The 17,279-nt window shown below is 30.0% G+C and overlaps 1 protein-coding gene across 4 annotated transcripts in view; it reads right to left on the bottom strand.

The window, feature by feature from the left end:
• LOC129958200 (small conductance calcium-activated potassium channel protein 1-like) overlaps positions 1–17,279 on the bottom strand; it is a 603,543-nt gene that overhangs the window by 44,317 nt on the left and 541,947 nt on the right. For all 4 annotated transcript variants that reach the window (XM_056070473.1, XM_056070474.1, XM_056070471.1 and 1 more), the window contains one exon: positions 1,698–2,119. In XM_056070473.1, coding sequence (XP_055926448.1) covers positions 1,698–2,119 — 422 coding nt within the window. The remainder of the gene's footprint in view (positions 1–1,697; positions 2,120–17,279) is intronic.

Genomic DNA, 17,279 nt, shown 5'->3' on the forward strand with positions numbered 1-17,279 from the left:
AACCGAAACAGAAAAGCACAGTCTAGAGTAGTTTGCTTATCTTTTAGCTGTTTTGAAGTAGAAAGAATTAAAGAGCAAGGGATAGAAAGAATGAAAGAATTAGAGACATTGATACCTACTCCGAGTTAAAACAAAGAATATATAGACGAGAATTCTCGAAAAATACTTTCATATTATTCTCCTTCATGAGTTTATTATCAGGAAGAAAGAGGGTATATTTCTGTTTGGAATAGGCTTGGAGCATCAGAAATATAGAAGAAGGAATAATCTTCAAAAGGTAAAGAAAGGGGATGTGTCTTTCAAGGAAATCTGGCTCTTGAAACTTCCACTCAGAAGAAAGTTTTCATGCAGTCAACTTACGCTTAATATAACAAATTTTTCTGTTCTATCGAGACTTTCTAAATGGTGCAAGTCAGGAACTTCACGATTGGTATTCTAACCAGCAACTTTGTCTCCGAAACTACAATAAGCTCCTTGTAAGCCAATAGCTCATCCATTCTATTAGTTAAAATAAGCTAACAGTTTTTTTTATCGCAATTTCATCTACCAGAAAAACATATTTCAGTAAAAATAAATACATAAAATGAATATTACATTTTTATGCATATGCTTATTTATTTCATAATGTCATACATGAAAATTATAGAAAACTTTTAATTAACATATTAACATCATATTAAATGAATGAAGTTTTATTCAAGAATTAATGGAATTATTAAAGTAAACGAAATGATTTTCATTAAATAAACAACGATTTTTTAAAATAAATTACTACTGATAAAAATCATTACACATAAACACAACAAATATATCAAAATTCATTAGAACTTCCTGAAATTTAATGAAAACAAATATGCTGAAAGATTTCTTTCATATCTACAAAGAGAGCTTCATGCTTAACTTCATGCTTTATAATTATTTAATGCTGATTCCTTATGAACTATAGAATAATAATATAATACACAAATTTTATCAGTGACCATAATAATAATCGAACGAATTAGCTATAAACTGTTACTCACCTAATACAAGATTGCGTGTTTTGAATTTTAATACTTATGAACGAATTCTCTATGTATTATAAATAAATCCTCACTTACCTCAAAAATGGGAGAAAAATAGTACATAGTTCTAAATGGTACATGTTTTCATTTAATTGCAAAAATATATACTTACACTAATTAGGAATCAATAGTTTTCTAGAAAAAACTAGATTATTATAATCATAGAAAACAAAGTAAAAAATTATCTTGGATATTACGCATTATCTTAGATACTTCATGAATGCAATGAAATTTGACATTGAAATAGATAACATCATTTCGTATTCATCACCATTAATATGTTCTGTTTTAAATTCAAAAGAATTTTTTCTTTCAGAATCAGTTTTTTTATAAAGAAAAAACCTGATCTACATTTAAAGAATTCATGCCCTAAGCTTTACTTTTACTATAATATTTATGTATAAATTAACCGCAAAAGGCACAAATATTTCATTGAATGCAAATTTAAGAAACGCATACATTAAAAAAATAATGAATAATTTATTTTCCTTGGAATGCCTTTACTACACTTTTAACCAAACATGATAATCTCTATTCATCAAAAAATACTCTGAAATTTTTAAATTTGTGTTTGGTTACTTCAACATTTTGTGCTATTAAAGATGAAATAATGAAAGAAAGAGTAAAAATTACCTTTCACATAATCTAAGCGTCCAGGAAGCTATGATCCAAAGGGATACCATGAAGACCAGCAGCACCGTCCCCGGACAAATGGTCATCAGCGTCTTGAGGACGAACCTCGTGTTGAAATTGATGCGATTGAGGGCTCCGATGCTCCTGGACGATGCGTCCGTGAAGAGCTTGCTATGCAGTAGCATGACCCGACAGATGAGGTATAGGCGTAGGAACATGGGCAAGGACAGAGTAACGTCGATGGGCACCTTACGCGACTCAACGATGCCGTTCTGATTGGCCAGTTTGGTGGTCCACGTAAAATAGTATTCCCCAGGGATGGGGTGGACGGCACAGATGGCCAACTCCAGAAAGATAAGCGAGATCCTTTGGGGTGTCATCGCAATCCTCCAATCGTCGGCGCAATTGTCGATCATAAACAACTGAAAAAAAAAGAAGAAGAAATTGGTGAAAACATCGGAAAAACAAATATAAATGGTGTACTGGTACTCATACAATTACATGAAAAATAATATTAATGTCTGTTAACATAAATAATCGATTGGAGGGAGATAATAATAATATATGCTGCTTGGTATTGAGAATTTTCTTTGAAGTTGATTTTTATCTTCTATTTATATATTTTAGGTGTTAACCGCAGCCGAGTTGACAATTTTTAAATTGCATCTGAAATGCAGAAAATATAAATCAAAACATATATTAATAATTAGAATGCTTAGGTTTTGTTTAAAAACGACATCATTTTGGAACGCAACTCAGAATTTTGAACCATGCTCAAATGACAAGGACGGAATCTGAATTGGACATTCCCCTCTCCAAACTTCCAAGTTGAATGCTACTTGCTTTATACCTCCTCCGATGGTGGAAAAAACAATTAGATATATACTACTATTGTTTTTAATGCCTTTATACAAATTTGAAAATAAGATTTAATCATGAATAGTAATTGTATCCTTCGTTAGTAATTATATTTTGCTATAACCGTTTGAGCTGTGAACCAGAAAGCATACACGAAACATATTTATATCATGCTTTTCTCTCTTCTGAAGTGCTTACTTTTTGTCGCTGTTTGTTATGATTTATATCTCCGACTAATGAAAATAGAATTGAAAATACAATAAATAGAACATATATTTCTCATTAACGTGAAATCGAGGGAAGGCATGTGTGAAGAGTGGGAGAGGACACACCGCTTTTTATAATTTAAAAAAAGTCATAAAAAGAGCCAGCTATAATGAGAAATGTGTCAATACACTGGAAATATGCTATTTCCATTTATTCCAAGCTTATCATATAAATTAATATGAATATTCAATTAATAAATAAAATGTTCCTTATTAAATGTTTAAAGTCTCAGAATGACATTCATTCTGAGTTATAAAATAAAGCGTTATGAAGTAACTAATTTTTGATGAATTTTAAAGTGCCATAACGAATAAAAAATATTTTAGTACTTCGTGCTAACATTTTAATAAAAGAAAGTATTCAGTTACAAAATTTAAGGATAGCATGCCAAAAATCCCCGAACTATTAAAAATTTTAATTTGCTCGATACAAAGCCCAAATATAAAGGAAAGCCAGTTGAAAAGAAATTAAGAGTACTCTTTTAGATTTTAACGTTAGTTATGCAAAAACCATGTATTTTTAGGTTTCGTTCTCATTTCATTTGAATGCAGCCTTTTTCTTGCTTTTCGAACCGTTAAAGATAAGAAGTCTCCTTCATTTATCCCCTTTGTGTTGTTCTCTTTTTAGATCTAAATTTATAAGGGAATGCTGGGAGAAAATTCTGTTTTAATGTCTGGATTTAAATTGGATACACATGTGAATTGGGAGCTGATTAACGCTTTTTATAATTCCAGATAAAAGAAATCTCAAAAATAAACAAGTTCTTTTGATCCGCTTGTACGTAACGTATATTTTAACCCTGAGATTTTGAAAAGTCCCGGTTGGCTAAAATTGGCATGTTTCATTGTGAAACGTCTATTGCGTGGTTGCTTTAATGAACAAAGCTTTTAATATCAGGATAAATAAGTTTGCATTTATATTTTTTGATTTGATATTTTTTTGACATTTGCACAGATATTTTTGATTTAAAGGAAATATATATTTAAGAAAGCACAAGTTAGAAAAATACCTCTGTAATAGAAAAAAAATTTGTTTATTGAAACTGACGCAAAGTAAAGTCGTAGACGAAAAGGTAATAAAAATAATTAAGAAAAATAAAATAAATAGATAATTCCTTTAATGTAAATTTGAAAATGGCACTCATAGGAATGAATGTATGGTAGTTTTATAAATTGAATAAAAAAACAACAACAACAGCGATTTATTTATAAAGTTCTAAAAAATCACTCCAAGAGTTGACACCAAATAAGGAAAATACTGATAATTACTGAATAGTTTTAATGTTCTCCATTTAAATTGAAATTCAAATTTTTGGAGAATGGAATGCAACTACAAATTTTACGAAACACCAGAGTTAGAGGGATTTTTAAATGTATGTGTACAATAGTGTTATGGTACTCTTGGATATTATGAGTTTAAATTAGAAAACAATGCTTTCAAACGACAAAAAAAGGTAGAAGAAATCTAGAAATTGAATTCAATCCTACTTTTATTCTAAGCAAATGTAAAGAAATTAATTTATGTATTTAGAAAAAAACACATTTTTTTTTTTTACAGAAAAAAAAAGTAATTTTTTAAGGAGTTACATTTAAGAGTCAAACCGCCTCTTAACTACAAATATTTAAAAAACAGAACAAATGTTATTTAAGGTTTATAATAATATCTATTAATAAGGTGTGATTTTAAGAGCAAATATTAAAGAAAGAATTCAAGATACACTGAACAAAAATTATGAGATTTATTTTAAAATTTTTCTCAAAACTTTTCATTTAATAAATAAAAATATTAATGATATATATATAAATTGAAAGAAAAAGACTAATATTCTGAATTAATAATACATTAAATCAGAATAAAAATAATATTAAGGAATGAAATATTGATCATGACGTGGCTTTCAATGAGAGAAATAAAAGCGACTTTACTTTTATTTCCATTTCAGATTATGACAGCTGGCACGATGCCACAACAGTTCCATTACTTTTATGTCAAAATAAGCGATGAAAGATTGAACAAAACACGTTCTAAAAGTGTTTTACAACGAATCTTCAAACCCTCTCAAACGAAAAAAAAAAAAAAAAAAAAAAAACCCCCTCAAGTGAATAATAAAATTGTTTTAATAGTTAGGGAAGGTATAACCTGACTTTGACTATTTTGCATCTAATTTTTTGACAAATAATTATTACAGTTATATATTAGCTTTGTATCATACTAAAAAACATGATTACTTGTTACTTTTTCATATACGAAATATAGAGGAAATATTGAAACCGCCAAAAAATGAGATTTTGACGTATCTCTATATTTCAGACCCTCATGAGTTTGAAAAACACAATTTTGGCATCATGTCTATCTGCGAACATAACGTTAAAACGTGTAAAATTAAGTGGATGGAATTTGATATGTGGACTAACGATCGAATCTGTAGATTTCGAATCTGTAGAGATAACTTTCTGTCTGACTGTTCGATGACAAGTACATTTCGTAACTCTAGAATTCTAAGAGCTAAGTAGATATAATTTGGTGCACATGTTTATTATTTAAATATAGATTATTATCAAATTTTGAAGCAAACCTGCCAAAGGGTTGACCGTCTGTACTTTCGCATACGTGTAAACGCAATAACTCATAAACGGAAGGATTTAAATCAATGATATTCTGGACGTTATTTTGCAACTACAACTGTAGTACCGTGTCAAATTTTGGTTCCATTCGGTCAAGGGATGGATAGTCAAAGATATGTTCAAAATATATATTCACACGATAGATTGAGTAAAAATGTTTGATTCATACGAATGAATCTATATTTCATAAGTACTGTTCGTTAATGCCATGCAAAAATTTTGCTGCCTTATCGAAGTCCATAATTTTTGAAACGGGGGGAAGGGCATTAAACGCAATTGGAGAGTATGCGAGAAACCACGCCTTTATTTATTTCCTTTTTTAATATAGTGTTTAGAACAACTTTATAGCTATTGTGAAAGGATCTGTCAGTGTTGAAAGTTAAGCAGATATCTAATATAACTCAGTAGACACCCAATTTTTCCAAATTTTCATATCAATGTAAGGTGAGAACACTTGGTTTACAGCAGAAATAATGGGAACAAAGGCTATACGCAGCATACACAAAGCTTGGTATTTGATTATCCAGTTCCTAATCAGATATTTCCTTAAAAAAGTTTTTAAAAAGAAATTTGCCCTTTTTTATAGAAGTTATGGTTTTAACTATTGCCATGTTACTATAAAATTTTTTTTGCTTCCTTCTTATACTTTTTTGAGGCTGAGGATGTTTTACTCATTATTTAATACGGAAATTGCTTTCTCATAATTCATATTGTTTATTACTCTTTTTCTTATTGACTTTGTATACTGTTTATTCTACTTTTATTTTTTAACTCGTCAAACACTTAACTGCTTGGGTTACACGTCGCCAAAATTATTTTCAAATATATTTTTCTAATTTTTTGATCTAAAGTATACTATGTTTACTCTTATGGTAGGTTATTGATATTTTTTGTAATATTTGTTATCATTTTAGTTTGCAAGAATTTTGTATTCAGCACAAATCTTTATTATGAGTAGAACAGTTTGACACCTTGCTTTGCAGATATGTCAAATTTATTATAATAGGCTAAAAAAAAGATACCAGAAAGAATTTAATATTGAGCTGATAAATTACACTAAGAATTTAAAAACTTTAGATGATTTTTAGATAATAAAATTTTATAGTATTTTTAATATGTTGTTTCCACAACTCAGATAGGGAATATGTAGTGTAGATTGTACAATTTTTGTATGATCCTAATGCATATAGAAGTAAACAATATACTTGAACAAAAAAAGATTCTTTGAACATCAGCAGTGAATATTTAATACAAATTTATGTTTAAATCGAAACATATTTAATTTCATGAAACTATCTAGAATAAGGCTAACACAAATATGGATCACTGCTTATGGAGAATCATAGTTTTCGATTTATTGTCGAGTTGAATTGATGGTAAAAATTATTATATATAGTAAAATATCACCTATTTTATAATTCAAGTCACAAATATAAAGGATTTTTATTCAGTATCTCGACGTATAGTCCCTTGAAATATCCAATTTTTTATTACGTTGATAACTTAGATAATAAAAATATAACGTATTATTTGTTTGAAAGATATAAAGAGAGATAGTGGAACATTTTGTTGGATTTATAATAATAATAAAGAACAGAAGTTAAAAATCTTAAGATTTTTTCGAATTTCAAATGAGTGATGGTTTATAGTCATGTTAATATTGTCACGTGTATTATTTTATAAAATTAAATTACTGCATAGGCTTTTCCAAAACCATTGTTAAAAGATGTTCGACCTACAATACGGCTAGAAATTTGGCGGGTGTTTCGTTTAAATAATTTGCAAACGATAAGATAAACCACGAGATAGTTTAGATAAAAAAAAAAATCAAAAATCATAGTTTGGAAAAAGAAAAAAGCTGCCACTATACAGATATATTTTACGAGTAAGTTTACGTTAATTGCTCTCCTCTACCAGGTACATATCTGATATTTTAAACACACACTTGCATCTTTTCTTACCATTTGATAAATATGCTATTATGCTATTTCTAATTTCTTCTTACAAGCCGGGACTTGGAAGGAGGTAAGAAATAAAATAATATTGACAGTAAATAGGGAAAAATTATTGTATTCTGGTTAGTAAAATAAACCTGAAAGTTGAAAATTTCTTACTGTTGTCTAATTTTTCTTCTTCATCCTATTTCTTTACTTAAACTACCTCGCAGTCCATTCCGCCGTAAGTTAATTTGTTCATTATTTTAATGCCTAATTTACTAATGGTTTGCCAGATAGTGTGCTTTGAAATACGAGAGACACTGACAATTGTTTTGATGCAGCCTGTGTAATTTGTATAACAGAAAATCAGTTTATTTTGAAATGTGTTTGTTAATATTTTTATCATCATACAATTACATTTTTTATGATTTTAGTTTGCTCAGTTACTCATATATTATAGGCAAAATTTTTAGTTCTAAACTTTCAATTTAAAGGTATATATTGCAGATTTCCGGCTTTTAAAATGTTTTATTAATGATGACAATGTTTTTTAAAACTATTATGCTTATAAAAATGATGTTAAAATGTTTAAGTTATAACTAAACGATAAGGCGCAATGAAAGAAATTTACCATGGAGATTTATTTGATAAATATTTCTTTATTTACCTACATTTTTGCATTAGTTGCTTTAGATAACATTTAATATCTTGTTACCAAACATTCAACAAGATTCGTTCTTAGGCCACATCATTATAATGTGAAATGTTTACAAACTCCTAGTAATATTGTTATCAAAGGTATTGTACTTATTATTTCGGGAGAAGTATTTCCATCAAAACAACAATACTATAAATTTTTGTTTTCCGAGTCTATGCTATAAAAAGCGCTGAAAGCTTACTTATTACTTTTGGCACTATATGCAAGTAGCACAGCCCTTTAGGCAAACTAATACATGTTTACTTAATGGGCTTCTCCTTATCAGGAGCAGACTGCTTTAGATCCTAAACAAAGTCGTTTTTCTTTCAATAATGATCCAACCTTCTTCCCGCTGAGAAAACTCCCAACGTCCAATTCTTCATGTCATAATGTTGTTTCCATTCTTTAGTCTAGAGGCCAGAATGAATGCTTCGCTCCAATCGATTGGAGCTTGTCGTCTTAGTTTTGTGTATATGGATTCACTCCACAATTTTGAGTCAGCATGAATTTCAAAACATTTGTTTCATTTGAAACCTATATTCTTAAGATATTATATTTGCTTCAGGTTTTTCAGGTAACTGAAATATAAGTTTAATCATAGTTTTAAGTATTTTAAAGAAGAAAAAGAATAGAGTTTTAAGAGACGTTTTAAACAGTTTCCGTTTTTCGATTCCCTTTTGGTTACAGAGATATTCGCCCAATCTTAAGGACAAAACTTTTGTGTGCCCTTATTTCGATCTTCTATGTATTTAACAGGAGAGCAACAAGAGAGCAAAATAAACTAACGAAGATGATGAAAAAGTTAAAAATTTTAAAGTGTTTGCAGCAAATCAAGATGGTTTCTGAATTTAATTTGTTTTTTAATATTTGAGAGCATAGAGTAATATGATACCCTTTAATTCAAAGAAATAGCTCTGGATAATTGCTGGTATTGTAGATTTGCTTAAAAGCTTCAGCCAGAGCTTTTTCCATTTCCTACAGGCTACGAGTTTCTCTGCTTTTATTTTTATACATAAGAGAGAAATATTAGCATAAATCCCTCAAGTTTTCGTTCCACTGAATCGCCAAAATAAATGAAAGAATATTAGAGATTAATTTCATCCCAGAACCTTTGTCACTTTGCTCTCTAATTAATCGCGTCATGCTCTTCTGAGCATTCTTGATTTCACCTAGGTTTCGAGCACTTTAGAAGACAGCTTCTTGATTATGTTATAGCCAAATCTGTTGCTTTTATCCAAGTGTCAAAAACAAGATCAGTCGCATCACCGATATTTTCTCCTTTCACCATTTCTGTGGTCTTAAATAGAAAATGAAGTCCAATCCACTATAGAGAATATATAGAGAATCTGAGCTACTGAAATAAATCGCTTTAAGAAAATAAGAAGATTGACACTTTCCAAAAGATCATTTCCCCCTCTAAAATTGAAATAAACAATACGAGCAATTTACAATAGTTGAGAGCTATAGAATGTCAGGACAATATGTAGGATCAACCTACCTCTTTGCTTTATACTAATACAAAGCGCTGAAAATATTTCAGTATTTGATAATTAATTCCTTTACGAATTCAAATTCTGAAACACCTTTTAAAACCGGATCATGGATAACACCAGAGGAAAAGTTTTAGCCGTTTGTGGTGTTTTGCTAATGGATGGATCACTTAGCTTGAATAGTTCTTTGAAAGAAAGTGTTTGGAAAGTCTTATAAGTCTATCAGCAAATCACCTGAAAATTTTAATTTTTTGATATTTTTAACTTCTCCAATATAGAATAAAATTAACCTGTTTAGAAGGAATAATGAAAGACGGTAAAATGCTCAGAAAGTAATCAATTAGCAATTAGAAGTTTAGTATCAGCTGTTACATCTGTAAATCCCTTTAAAGGCAGGAAAAAATCTGCGTCCCAATGGCGCGAACCACAGCGAAATCCAAGAAGGAAAGTAAATTGCCATCTTTGGTACCTTACAGCTGCGGTATACACCTTGTCTACTAGCCAAGATCCAAACACTAATGATCGCCTTCAGGAACGTTTGCTGCCCTTCATCCAAAGCTCCAGTAGGTGGTCCCTTTGTTTAATCCCTAGAAAATTAATCAAACTGATGCATTTAGAATCGCGGTGCAATACCCGATTAAAGGGTCACGTCGCTCAAGCTAACATGTAGATTTTTTAACTATCCATGAGAAACAAGAAGCCTAAAAATCTGAAATAACTTTTCTTAGAGAGCTGCTTAAAATGCCTTCCAAGAAAGGAAAGATTGAAGAAAAACGTGGAAGCTCAAGAGAAGGGCAAATGTGAAAGGAGACAGCTCTCTTCATATCGAGGGATTGGGACAACCATTCTTATCTAAGAAGATGAGTTCTTAGAGGTTATTGTTTAGCAAAAGTTTATAAAAATATTCAATATATTTCAATCATTAGCGACGAGTTTAATTGGTCTAATTAATTATCGAATCACTGGTAGCAACCGGACGGGATATTTATTACTCTGATTTTAACACAAGATTTAAAAAGCTGTCAAAGAGGATTTAGCTTAAATTAACTGTCATTATGTTTCGAAACTAGGTTAAGGTTATTTTAGAAGAATATCCGTAATATTGAACCGTTGTTATATGACAAAGACAACATCTAAAAGAGCACCTCACTATTAAACTTCCATACCACACGAATATCTCGGCCTTATATCTCGAAAGTTTTAATGTTTTCTTGACAGCTCGAATTAGTTTAGACTCTATGACCAAATTATGATCTACTGGAACACTTCAGCTCTGCTTGCATAACGGAATGTTTAAAGGCGTTTCAGGTAAATCGAATTGTTTTTATGCAATGGTTTATGTTTTAAGAAATTTTTAATTTTTTTATTGATGTAAAAAACGTATCACACATGATTTAAATAATTTATGCCTTACTTATAAAAATACGCTATAAGTCAGATAATTAAAACAATCTTTCATCATACTTTAAAGAAAAGTCTAAATTCTGTTTAACAATTCAATGAAACTTGTATAAATCGAATATTTATTTTTATTAGCAATACTACAATAAAGATAAAATAGTAACTAAATGAATTTCACCGAGATAATCCTCACGAAAGCAAAAGTTGGAAACCGACTGGTAATAAATGATAAAAATAGCTAAATTTTAATGTCGAGGAATAATTTAAAATGCACCCAGCGAAGCAATCGCTTTGAATTCCTGAAAGTCAAATTTTCCCCCTAATGTACATTAAAAAACGATTCCCCACGTGCGTGTTTTCAATTAGCCCAAGGCATCCTAGAAAGCAATCGGCTATTGATAAATCACCGTGAAATTTGATCTAAGAATATATTGAACTGTACTGGACGTGATTACTTTTGAAGTAAGAGTATTGGATCTTGTAAATCGTATGAATAGGATTTCCTATGACTCCGCACTTTCAAATTCAATTAAAATAAATGGAACTGGTAGCGATTCGTTGTTCCAACTCTTTCATTCGAATGGATCACGTAAGATATAGCACAGTGTATGAACATAGGCATGTTGTTTTATTATACCATTTTTTTAAAGCATTGAGGGGGGATAAATTAGTACGAAAGAGGATAGGAATAGGCAAAAGTGAGCAGTTTTTTTATAACTATGCTAATTAATGAATATGTGTGTTGTTTTGCCGAGTTTCACAGAAACATTTTATTTTCTCAGTAGATTTAATTTCTTTAAATTTTGTAGAACTTAGACTTTCCAGGAAAGCCATTATGCACGAATAAAGATTTTTTTGAATTTCTGCCCAGAATAGCCTATATTTTACTCCCTTGGAGGGCGGGGATGATAGTTAAGCAGTGAGTAGGAAAAAAAATCGAGGTGCCTGTTCATTTAACCAATCAAAGTATACTAGAAGTTTATTCTTAATTGAATTCAATAATATTTAAATTGTACGTTCCGTGGTGGCGGGGTGGTCGGCTGTACTCAAGAAAGAAAAGTAATATTTAAATTAATAACTACATTAGATAGCAATAATTCATTAGGATGGAGCGAAAAAATCGGCTGTTTGTGTACAAATATTCCGTATTTATATGTCATTTAACTGAAAAATATTAAAAAAAATTATCAAACTTCAATTTGTGCAAATGGCCTAAATTTTGGAAATAATGGCAAAAAGTAAATTCATAGAAACCGTAGAAGGGATTGCTCTTCTTAGATCTGCGCTGGGACCATCCCATCCCTAATCACAAGGAAAATCACAAACTGGTACTTTTTATCTTCTCCTTTTACAGCAATTTATCTTGTTTCCATTAATTTTATTTATTTTGCTTTAATATTCTAGTGAAGGAAATGCTACCAGTCTCTTATTAAGATGTTTTTCGTTGAGCAATGAATTGTTTGTATAAAAAGAGAAAATAAATCTTTTTTGAACTATTTTTGTTAACTGAGAACATGGATAACGAATGAAATGAGTTTGAGTATTTATTTTGCTTGATGCGTCGTTCGCTTAAATTTAGTTTTTGCATTCAACTGAATGGAAGAACATTAATTACCGCTATTTTAATTCTGTTAAAATGCAAAAATATCAATATCTTATGCTGAATTTAAGAACTTTTATTCAATAAAAATTTAAAGCAAATCTTACTTCCTTTTTTAGTCTTTTAATCACCAAAAAATTCTATTTCAAGATTTTAAGGGATCTATACGTTTCATTGACCTTTCAGACTTCTAATTTCTTAGATCTGCAGATTGAATCGGTCTTGATAAAACATTACCACAACGTCTATGTTAGTAAACAAGTAAATGCTAAAGCAGTAGCCACATCAGACGTCATAGAAGAATTGCAAAAGTCGTCTGGAAATGATCAAAAAGTTCGCGAAGTTATCAAATGATATTTGAAATAAGCAGAGAGTTGCCTTCGAGTCTAAATGTTTTGTTAAAAAAGCTTTGCATTTAAGACAAATACTGCTTAAAAAATAAATGATATCAAAATTATGTCATATAATCTGAAAGAATTTTTCAAAATTGTTCACAAGCTGAAACAAAAGCAGTTCGAAACCGTAAACAATCGTTTATCTATTTTCTTCCTTATAGGATTCTGGACTATTTCGGAAACTTCAGACGGAATATTGAATCCAAAAATGAACTACCAAATCCTGAATTACTAAAAGTAAAATTGTTAGAAGAATTTGAAGTTTGAAAAAGGAAAATAAATCCTTTATCACAATGTGCTTTATGCTCTTCCATCAAAAAGGACTAGCAGCTTTCGAAAATGAACTCTCATAGCTGGAATACAAACCAAAACAAAACAGCGAACCGAAAGTCATTTCGAAATCTAAAGTGCAATTTCAGCTGAAAGCCCGGTCGTAAAGCATTGGAATGCCGAAAGAAAATAGTAGTTGTGAACCTAAAGCGTGCTTCTTCAAATTATAATTCACCAAAGTTTGAGTAAAACCAAGAAAACTCATCGTCTTCAATTTCTTTCAATAGTGGTCACAATGAAAAGAATACGACTTTCTGATATTCAGAAAGCAGAACTACCTCTCACATGTGTGACGACTAGAAACTGTTGTACGAAATAAACAAGAAAACAGACTGTTCCGTTAAATTTGCTGTTGATAAAGGCGTTGAAGTAACCGGCAAATGATTTTCGTATTACACCTCAAAAATGGGAAAAAGAAAGAGCAAATCTTCTTAAGGATGTGTTGAGTGTACTGGAACTCAAATGCAACTTGATATCAGTATCAAAAGCAACAATGAACAATCAGTTATTTTCTCCGAGAAAGAAGCTCAATTCATTATAATGAAACTGTGGTAAATAACAATCTGCAAAGCAAATTTGTAATATTTGAAAATGTAGCAGCAACAATCGTCTCATAATACCATCCAAAATTAGGAATTTTAATGAAGGTGATATAAAAAAATTTAAGACTGATAGAACAGAAGTTAATTTAGTTCAAGACTGTAAAATGCGTATTCTGTCAAAACAGACTGTTAATTCTATTCCAAAAGAATCGAAATTTAGAACTTTTGAAACTTTGGTATTCTCACATTTGTGGAACTATGCAAGTCTATCACTTACATGTTTGTACTGTTTTGTTTCTTTCGCTAGTGATAAATCCGATGTGTTGTAAAAAAAATTCTTCAAAACCAAAGACGAAGTAAAGAAAGTCTTCTTAAATTACAAAGCATTATTGAAGAATCAAACTGGAAAGTGGGCTAAAATACTCCGAACGGATTATTGCTTCAAATACTACGGTGCTGAATTTGAAACCTTTCTTCAGGTACAAGGTATCCGTTAAGAAACGTCTGCTGTTTTAATTTCCCAAGAAAATGGAGTGCCAGTAAGAATTAATCGGAAAGTAGTCGAAATGGTCCTTTAATCCAATCTGAATTTCTTTCTAACTTCTGGTCAGAAGCGATAAACTGTGCTATTTACATTTGCAATCGTTTACCTCCCAACAGCGTCAAGGAGAATTCACTCCGTACGAAATCTTTTCTTTTTTTGGAATCAAGCCAAGTGTGCCACATTTCAAAGTCTTGGAGCAAAAGGGTTATGTGTTGACTACGAGTTTGAAAGACAAGTTTCGATCAAGATCATATATCTTCGATGACTATTCCACAGAATTTAAAGCACATGGACACTATGATAAGAAATCCAGAAAAATAATGCGCATTTCGCAGTTTCGGAAAATCGAGAATTTTGCGTACAGGAAAAAAGGAACGCCTGAAGATGGGATATCACAAACAGCTATACCGACTCGCCTGAAAGGCACAGAAAAATCTTAGTGATCGGCGGGAATTAAGGTTGGATCCTAAGGAACATCACCGACCACGGTATAACCTCTCGCATAGGAGACACGTCCCGTCTTCGGTAGGGAGCAGCGACCCCATACTATTTCATTACCCGCTAGGGTGGCGAGAACCAGTCACCATACCGGAAGCTTCCTATCCTCATGTCTGAGGTGTCTCCAGGTTGAAGTGAAGATGGAATATGATATTTAATTTGAAATTGAACAAACTTAAATAATTTCTGATAGTTTTGAATCAATCTCGAGCGTTAAAGAAGTTTTCACTGAGCTTTGAGAAAGCAACGAAAGAAGAACAAGAAGCATTAATTATCGAAAAAGTACATGAACATTGATTCCAAGGTCTGATCATAAAAAGACCATTGGATCAAAATGGATTTTTAAAACTAAGTTCAAAACTGGATTTGTCGATTCATTAAAAATAAGAAATGTCACAAAAGATTATTTTCAAAACTTTGGAATAGATTTATTGAGATTTTTCACGTGCAGTAAGATTAAATTCTATTCGAATTGTAATTACTTATATAGATGAAAACCACCTAACTAGATATCAAATTTTGTTTTGTAAATAGAGACTTGGATGAAGAAATCTTCATGGAACAACAAAAAGAAATCAGAGTTTCTTCTGATAAAAGTTCTAGAAATCTAAATTTTTTGCAATTGAATATTTACACTGTATTTTAAGGCATAATTTGTTTATTATTAAAATGAGCCTTTCTTACTATGAATTTAAATAAAAGAATTAATATATTATTGAATATTAAGCTAAGTCTTGAGTAATATAAGTAAATCTAAAAAGAATTGTGCTAAAATATTAGTATTTAAAAAGAGTAGTAGGGAAGAAATTTGTTTTACATTTTAACTGCAGAGTCAGCCTGAAAGTTTTCTTGTAATATTGCTGTAATTTGAATTCGTATAAAAAATTTATACATTTTCTTTAATGATAATAAAAATAAAAGGAATGATGGTAAAAAATAAAATTTAAATTAGTTTAATACATTTAAATAATTTTAATAGTTTCATAATCTGAATAATTTTTAATTCTTCTACATTTTTCGAGGACTATTATAACCAAACCAGGATTATTTTAATCAAAATAAGTAGAAATTCTTCGAACATGAAAAAAAAACGCCATTTTTCAAAATAAGTAAATAAAAGTAGATATTACTATTTATAGGCATTTTCTAACAATTCATATTACTATTTTTAATATTTACTATGCATATTTATAATGCATAACTGAATTGGAAGAAGTAAGCGAGTAAAATTTTTTTGAATGCTTGTTCCAATTGCAAAAACGTTTCCATATCGGTATATTAGACACATTTATTCTAATAGATGTCCACAGATATAATTTGTGTGACGCTATACAATTACGAGTTATTGATTTATATGAGTGACAAATAATGTTTCACCTTCACTTTTTGAGGAAATTTATTGTATTTAAATATCGAATAATTGTTCATTTTCTAATGTCATTATTCTATATTATATACTCATTATCATCTGAAATTTATGTTTTACAACCCAGCTTTTTATTACCTTTATGTTTGGTTCTCGGATATAATTTAATCATTTTTGACAGATGAGTTGTAACATATATATTTTAATATTTATCACCTCTTTCATTTTTGCAGTTTCTAACTATTTATAATAGGCGGATAGCAATCAACATGTTACAAAAGTTTCGAACCCGGTAATTAACCTGGGAAGTAAAAATATTATCAGGTGTTCGCATTAGCACCTACAAGAGATGAATTTTAAAGTGACACTGAGCACATTAACGGATATATTTGGCAATAAGCCAGATCAGAGGAGAAAAAAGATTTGGTGCCTGGCATTTCGTTTTAAATTCCCATTAAAACTCAAGGAAAAGCATCGCAGAAAGCATTGGTTTAAATCTTTCTCAACAATGTTTTCACTTTCCTTACTTTTTAAAACAAGTATTTTTTGTAGCTTCTTCTGAAACAGCTTTTAAATTTAAAGATGCGATGAGTTTTTAAATTTACCAGCTTCTTAATACAGAATATCACTTAGAGTAAAAGTACGCATTACATATTTATGTGTTTTTTATCTTAACTTTTCATAGATTAATATTTTACAAATGACTTACAAGTAACTTTACATAACACAGCATTTCTATAACAAGGAATTCTAGAATATGATATACATTATGATTGCCTCTGATTTATTTGAACAAAAGTTAAGAAAAATTTGTATTAAAGAGATTAAAGAAATATTGTACTTAAATGAAATTATATTTTCTAAATAAATACTATTTCATTGAGATAGGAATTATTTATTTATTAAAGAACTTCACAAGTATGTAGAGCCAAAAATATATATTTCTCAGCTGAAAGCAAGCTATCTAAAATAATATATTTTTTTCATAATAAGATCAGAATATAAATCAAAATATTACTGAAGAATGCTAGGA

The sequence above is a fragment of the Argiope bruennichi genome, chromosome X1, assembly GCF_947563725.1.
Source record: "Argiope bruennichi chromosome X1, qqArgBrue1.1, whole genome shotgun sequence".
NCBI classification, from domain to species: domain Eukaryota; kingdom Metazoa; phylum Arthropoda; class Arachnida; order Araneae; family Araneidae; genus Argiope; species Argiope bruennichi.